Here is a 7982-nt window from a genome sequence, read left to right on the forward strand (position 1 = left end):
ATACTTTAGTTGCTTACTAAGGGTGTAAATATGAAAATGAGATTTAAGAACAGACGCGATTAAAAAACTATTCCATCAGCCACAGCTATAGGTTGCTATTCTTACAAGATGGACAATAACAATCTGCTCCCACCTCTCTCTTTCCTTTCTTGCCACAGGTTATTGAATCTTCCTTCCAATTCTACCAGTTTAATTTTTTTTGGCTAATTGTGCCCACACTTATCTGTGAAACTATGTAGAGAAAAAACAATGGAGAACAGAAATTACTTAACCCAACTGTGCTGACAAAAGAGCAGCAACAGTGTCCTAAGTTCTTATTTAGTTAAGGGAGAATCTAAGCCACCTAAGGAAGATTTTTTAATGTCTTGGATGTATTGCATCTCAGATGTTGCTTTACTGGGACATGCTCAGAGACAACCACACGTCTACACACCTCTTACTGAAGTCTAAGTATCAGATGCTAACTGCCTCCACAATACCTGCCACCACTTCTTTGGACCAGCACCAACTATAAAACCAAGCTTGGAAAAGAAAGACAGAAGGCCTGAACATGCATTTAGTATCATTCTAATTATTTTCATGGGAAAGCTATGTGATCCAAGAAATAAAAAAATGTAACGTAATAAAAAAATTCCTGCATGATCCCTGACATTTTGCAAGGAGAGAAAAAACAACACACAACTTGAAAGAGATCAGCATTAAGGGTGCAGCAGCATTCTTGTGTTCCTGGAGACAGACCAACTGAAAACTTCTGCCAAAGGACTCAGTAAAAGATTCCATGTTCAAAAACCACCATACTTAAAAATACCAGCTGTTGCATATGAAACTACTTGGAGCATGAAGTATATCCGAGTTATTAAGAATCTTACTTGGATTTTATATTCCACAGCTGCAAGCTCCCTTGTTCACTACCAAGGAGAATTTTATTCAAATAGGTGCTTGGATGCAGAATTGCAGAAACTGCAAAAATGGCCTTATCAAAATCCATTTGAAGATATTCCTCTGCAAAAAAGTAAGAAACAATGTTAGCACGGCTGCCTCTACAAATCTGCAGGCTCATCATCCCTTGACAAATGTAAAAGGCTGAACTGATGTTTACTCTGTATGAACCCCATAACTGAGGTTTCTTACATGAAAGGATTAGCTAACGCATAACAGGACAGACTAAACTTGTTTACATTACAACATCTGTTGGCTTGAAGGTATATTTTTTTCCCCTATAAACCTATATACTGAGTGCAACAATGCTGGCAAAACTGTAATGATTTATATCTTTTTGAAGGATTCCTGTTCCTGCCTGAGCAAAACACCTCATCTGATCAGCATACCTTTTGCCTGAAATAGCAACTTCAAATCACTAAAGCCAGTTTGCAGCCACTTAAAAAGCTAGCGTGCAGGGAATGACATGGGCCAATATGACAGTCTGAGAATGCTTTCTAAAGAAAAGTTAGGCCACTGCAACAGGATTCCACAAGGCACTTTTCAATGGCACGAGAAGGTGCTGACACAACTGAAAGATTATTCATAGGAACTTAATCTTACCCAGACTGATAACAATCAAAGAATTATAGGGTTTTAGAGATGATGCCAAAGCTGCTGTTACACACTGTTTACCAGAAAATGGAGCATTAATATGTAACTTCTGTAGGAGCAGACTTCTGTATGCCTATTTGGATCTTTATGGTGTCTCTACATGTGGTGCAGGACCCATGCATGAAAAATTATTGCAGCATTAGAAATCCAAATTAYTGTTTAAGTAACATTATTGTTTAAGGCTTTTTTAGAACAAACTAATTCCTAACATGCACATTAAAGAACCCTTCTTATATTACTGAATGTTTAACAATGTTATGTTATAGAGACATTAGACTTGTAACAGTAATAAAGTGTCTCACCTTCTGACTGTATATCCCAAACAATAAGAACATTAGTGGTATCCACAGAGATGACATGATCACCAAAAGGCAGTAGAAGGTGTATTTTTGCCTTGTGACCTTCATAGGTATGAACTACCTAGAATTTCAAAATAGACATTTTTTCAATATAATCTGTTCAGGCAGCATACCATGTTAGCCTACCGCTTGAGGACTGCCAATACACACTTTAAAAATAAGTTTAAATAAAACATAGGGAAAGATGACACCCCTTTAAGAAAAAGATATGTTATTTTCTTTGTTAATAAAAAGTGTTGGCAAGTTACTTTAATTAATACATAAAACACAGGTCAGCCATTACAGAATTTGTTCTTACATTTTCCTATTGTAAGCTTTTATTGCTCCTTCTGCAGAACACAGTTTTGTTTTCCTAAAATTGAAGGTATAAAACATCCATGCAAATGTAAGTGTGTAGAAAATAAATTGTCTAGAAAACAAACACTACCCAACTGTTTCATACTACCAAGTAACAAGTTAAAATGATAAAAACCTCTTTGTTCCTGGCAAAAGCATGGAGAACATTGTCATATGAAGCAAATACCAGCATCCGATCTGCTGCCAAACAAGTAATATCTTGTAACAAAGCATTACCTGTTAATGAAAAGACACAAAAGTTCAACAAGTTTCAGGTTCATAGCAAAAAAGAAAGTCCATCTATGTATTTCTTTAGCATGGTAACCTATCAAAAAAACTGTTCTGTTGAATATGTTCTTAAAGAAATGCATACATTTTAGAAGAACACAAGCAACAACACATTGATAAATCACATTGTAGTTCTTTTTTTGAAAAACACTTAATAATAATTAACACTGTAAGTAAAGGCAAATATTAATTTTCCAAAGGTTTATAAGGAAGTTATCCCAAAATAACACTTTTAAGGACTCTCACAGCCCCATGGCCCACTGGATTGGAAACACAGATGATAAACACAGAATTAGCAATGCCTATCAGGTTACACCATTCTACAAACCTCGAAGGTACTGCCACACTCCTACATCTGTTTCTTTCTGAGGACAGCAAATGTGATAAGGAACTTACTACTTTAAGAATAAATATAATTTCCCAACTAGTGACTGATTCAGAAAGTAAATCTACTACTGCAATCAGCTACTGAACTAGCTCAAGTGGTAAAAAAGTATGTTACAGATCCAAGCTCCACCACACTGAGAAGCTGATACTGTTCCATGTGATAGAAACCTGGAAGAATACTCCTACATCTAGGAAAGTATAAGAATAAAAAGCACAGCAYTTAAAGATTGTCTGAAAAATACCAGACCAAGAATCATCTGTGTAACCTTAACTCAGTCACCATGGGAGTACAGCAAACCTATATGATCACACAGTATGCCCCCCAGTATTGTTTTATACTATGAATTATCTGATGCAAAGAATCCTATACTCTTTGCTGTACTGCAGCACAACTTCAAGGGGAAGAACTAAACAAAATAAGCAAAGCTGCACTTTTTGAGAAGTTTCATTTGTTTATACATGTTAGATATCTTCTGATAACACCTCTGAAGGGACTTATGCCTAAAATCGGAGTACAGAAATCCGGTACTCCACATAAGTGGTATGCAAGTCTGCTCAGGCCAAGACAGTTATAGACAAGCCCAGAGTAAATCAGAGCACCAATCACATAACATCACTAAACCAATAACATCACATAGAGAAGCACATAATTTATTTTTTCAATCATGATTTTGTATTTAAATGTCTCAATTCTTCAAAAGGCTTAAGATTTCACAGAGTATGCAACATTTTTATGATTTTGTATGTTCAAAACAGAACGTCCATTAATTTCTTTACAGCAGTAAGTATTCACTATTGTACTTCTAAATCTAGTCCCAGTTGCGTAACAGTGATTATTCTCAAGTTTCTGGGTGCTCAGTTACCAAAAATATATATATTTTTATGAGATCTGTGTAAGAACTTTGTGGTATACAGAAGTAAAATCCTACTTTTCAAGGCAGCATTCACCTCACAGAATCATATGAATGTTGGCTGGAAGGGACCTTTGGAAGTCATCTAGTTCAGCATTACACCCATCATGTCCCAAAAAGCAGGATCATTCCCAGTACTAAATAAGGCTAGCTGTAGCTGCATTCAGGTGAGTGTTGAAAACCTCCGACAACGGAGGTCTCACAATCTCTACATTKTACTGCAGTTCCCTCTTAGCGAAGGTATTTCTCCTAACTTTCATTCTGACTCCCCGAAGCCACAATCTGCGGCTGTTGTCCCTTGTTACACTATCTGCCACTATCACCACAAATTCAGCTCTGCCGTCCTTGTAACTGCCCTTCAAGTAGTTGTAGGCTGCTTCCAGTTTTCTCTTCGCAAGACTAAACAAATCAACTTATTTCAATCTCTCCTCTAGGCCACGTGCTGTAGGCTCCTGATCCTCTCCAGCTTCTCAACATCCTTCCTGAACGGGGAGGGAGGCACAAACTGGATACAGCAGTCCAGGTGCAGCCTTACTCATGCTAAACAGAGGGGAGTAACAGCTTTCCCTGATCGGCTGGCCATTCTCCTCCTAACACAGCTCAGTACATGGCTTGCCTTATTCATTACAACTGCACTGCTGGCTCACGTTCAGTCTGGCACTGCCATAACCCCAGCTCCTTTTCAGCAGGGCTGTGGCTCAGTCCCCAGCTTGTTCTGTCCCAGGTGCAGAATTCTGCGCTTGTCTTGCTGAACTTCCTGAGGTTTCTGTTGGCCCAGTCATAAAGTTTTGCAACATCTCCCTGGATTGAAGCTCTGCCATTGCGCATGTCAGCTACTCCTCCTAACATAGTGTTGTCTGCAAATTTTTGCCAAGAGTATGTTCTGTCTCATGATCTAGGTTGCTGATGAAGGTACTGAACAATACRGGCTCTACTATTGATATGTAGGGTGCTATGCTTGCTGCCAACCGGATGCCAAGCCACTGATTCCTATTCTTTGTACCCAGCAGTCCAGCCAATTTTTAACCCTCCTCAAAGTCCTTTGAGACTTTCACTTTCCTCTTATTACACAGACTTCCAATAAATGTAATAACAAAAAAGATATCTGGAAATAACAGCTTTATTCACTGACTGTTCCTAAAAACCTAGGGTTTTTTTGTTTGTTTTCTTTTTAAGGAGAACAGGATGAAAAAAAAATGTAAGGTTCACAAGGTATACCCCTAAGAGAACTAAGTTACAGTTGTAAAGAAAATCTTATTTCCAAAGTGAGTGCCTGGTATTTCATTCTAAGACTCCTTTTAACATACTTCAGTGTAAATATTTATACATACAATTCATTTTCCATTTTTAAATTCAGAATTAGCTGCAGACTATCGATTTGTTAAAAAAAAAAAAAAGATGGACAATCTGCACATACTTACTCACAGCAACAATACCAAGTTTATTTACCTGCAACAAAAAATTGAAAAGGCATTTTTAGTTGTTTGTTGCACTGAATTTGCTATAAATAATAATTCAAATTCTAGGAATCAGCCCAGATGACATAAGGAATTTGCATCCCTCACCAGGAACAAAAAATATTTACCTTAGTTCGGAACAGTATCTATAAAAGAACCTGTGGATAGCAGGTCAAAAGGAAAGGGACAATACATTTGCAGAAAGACAAGCATTCAGCACCAGTGAGCTGTGCTTCTCAATAAACTTTACCTTGATGCACGTGACCCTAAGCACACATTTATAGAGGTTTTGCAGAGCTTGGGCAAATTTGTTTTCACATAATCTCTGCTCCTATGCTATTCCCACTACCACCACATTATGTTATTATCTTCAGTCAGTTCACATAGAATTTGCTTCAATGGCACTTCACCAAATTACATGTCATCCTTGCCCAGAAATGATCATTACTAAATTAATTCAAATTCTATAGAGGAGGACTTAACCCTGAAAAGCTGTCATCAAGATATATAAAGATCTGTGTTGCCCACCCTTTGCTGTTCAATATAATCACTTGATTTAGCTCTATTTTGTTATTCTGGTTCTATAGCTTGAGGATGCTTTTAGCATATAGAAAAAGAGTAAGTTAATATCATAGGTCTTCATCTCGCAAAACTGATTTACGCTCACGTGCTCTTTACACGAGAAGCTCTAACACCGTCTAACGACTTCCCAGCAAAAGAAGAGCGCGCTTCTGCGGAGCTCAAGCTCTGAACCGCAGCCGTTCGCGAAGCAGGTGCGCGGCGGTTTGCCAGCAGCGCAGGGAAAACGCCTCTGCCCGCCGAACGGGCCGCAGCGCGACCCAAGGGGCGCGCACAAACCCGCGGGGCCTCACTGCGCGGCTCCGCCGGCCGCGGCTCCCTCGCCGCGCCCCGGCGAGGCGGCTCCGCCGGCCCCGCGGTCCCTCCCCAGCTCTCCCGGCTCTCCGGCCAGGCCCGGGCGGCCCGACCCCCCCCCCCCCCGGGGGGGGCCCCGACCCCCCCCCCCCGCGGGGCGCCGCCGCCCGGCAGCGACCCGCAGGCCCCGGCGGGAGGCTCGGAAGGGCCCGGGGGAGACGACACGCGGCCGGGCCGCCCCTGACGACTGACGTTGTAGGTGTGGACGCTCCGTCCGGCGGCCGCGGTCACGTAGAACTGGCGGTGGCGGCCGTGGTAGCGCAGCGCGTGCGGGACGGGGCCCGAGTAACGGCCGAGCGCGCGGAAGCCCGCGAACAGGCCGCCGCTCTCGCACGCCATCCTCCTCGCGCGCGCGAGSGCTCCCCGGGAAGCGGCCACGGCCACTTCCGGCGCCGCGGCGGAAGGCGCCGTGCGCCGGCGGAAGCGCTCCCCCCGACCCGCGCGGGCAAGCGTCCGGAGTTCCGGCGCCGCGGCGGGACGGGACGGGACGGGGGGGCCCCGGCGGTGGCAGCGAAGCGGTCACCGACGCRGCCCCGCAGCCGAAGCGGGGCGGGGGAGAAGATCGAGCAGTTCCGCCGCCCTCCTCGTGCCGCCTTGCGCTGAGAGGAGGGGGACGTGTGGTGGGAGCCGCTGCCGAGCGTTTCAAATGCAAACAGCAAGCACAGGCTGGGTAAAACAAACGTTTAGTGTCCGCGCCGGTGCGTCGGTGCGTTGCAGCCTGCAAGCTGGAGAAGTCGCGTCCTTACCAGAAGTGACTCAAAGCCTCTGCTCAGTGCGGTGTCCTCTTGCTCAGAGGCGGCACGGCGTCGCCGCCCGCAGAGAGGCCCGTTTCCGTGCTAGCCACCCGGGGGCCGGGAGCGGCTCCGGGCGTGCCCGGCCGCGGCCCCTGCCCCGGGCGCGCTCTGCCCGCGGGCGCTGCCCGCGCTGCGGCCGCGGTTTCAGGGRAAACCGCCGCCAGCTGAGCCGAAACAAATCCCAGGGCATGCACAAAACGTACTCTGAAGCCGATTAAAATGTCTGCAAATAGCTCTCAAAGCCACAAAAATTTGTACAAACCTCYACCCCTGTTTCAAGATTCGCAGCTAAGGTGCTTGACTCTGCTACTGACACCGCAAAAGCTCTGCTCGAAGGAGCGGCTATTCAGCAGCACCGACACGGGCAGTACTGCCAGGGATGTCATCCAGCGTCTAAATCTCTTTTATTGCCGCCTTTTTATTCTGCCTTTCTCACCTCCCCGCCAGGGTTTCTTACGCTTGTTATCTTGTTTTCACTTCCGCTGGGCCCTTTCCAGCCCATTGCAAGACGCGCTCCTATTCTCCATCTTATACGTACATAAACAATGCTGCAAACTGTTTAATGAAACGGCTTTTAATTAATACATCCATACATTGTGTCTTTAAGGCATTTTAAGCACTTGTGCAAACAGTGTGTACCCGGAAAGTTTTCCTTTAATAAATTAAAAAAAGACCTGCAAGATGATCTATTACAACGATCGCATAGTGGGCAATAAATATTTCGTAAAGTCCGGTGGGAAAAAACACCCAGTCTCTATCCTAGATTCATGTAGCTTCTCCATATGGCCATGAGCTCCTGAACTTTGCTCTCGTCGCACAGTCCCCTGCCCGGGGTGGTGCTCGGGGGGGTCCCCCGGGGCTCGCCGTCCTGCCAGTCCTGAGGGTGCACAGCAGTCAGCGCCCCGCGGACCGACACCGCCGCCC

At 44.3% G+C, this 7982-nt stretch overlaps 1 protein-coding gene across 10 annotated transcripts in view; it reads right to left on the reverse strand.

Annotated features, from left to right (window-relative positions):
* The window catches only part of WDR36 (WD repeat domain 36), a 36330-nt gene extending 28425 nt beyond the window's left edge, over positions 1-7905 (reverse strand). For 5 of the 10 annotated variants that reach the window (XR_003252495.1, XR_003252496.1, XR_003252494.1 and 2 more), the window contains exons 1-5: positions 6457-6639; positions 5296-5323; positions 2425-2525; positions 1896-2013; positions 870-1002 (exon numbers count right to left, since the gene is read on the reverse strand). Coding sequence is in view for 6 of the 10 variants with exons in the window: in XM_026059860.1 (XP_025915645.1) it covers positions 870-1002; positions 1896-2013; positions 2425-2525; positions 5296-5323; positions 6457-6603 (527 nt within the window). In the remaining 4 variants the exon portion in view is untranslated. Of the gene's footprint in view, positions 1-869; positions 1003-1895; positions 2014-2424; positions 2526-5291; positions 5324-5998; positions 6137-6456; positions 6640-7320 lie in introns of those variants that run through there. The other 5 variants (XM_026059861.1, XM_026059862.1, XM_026059864.1 and 2 more) reach the window with 5 other exon arrangements.
* Positions 7906-7982: the final 77 nt, after the last annotated feature.

Source organism: Apteryx rowi, unplaced genomic scaffold (genome assembly GCF_003343035.1).
Source record: "Apteryx rowi isolate R43461 unplaced genomic scaffold, aptRow1 scaffold_161, whole genome shotgun sequence".
In the NCBI taxonomy this organism is placed as follows: domain Eukaryota; kingdom Metazoa; phylum Chordata; class Aves; order Apterygiformes; family Apterygidae; genus Apteryx; species Apteryx rowi.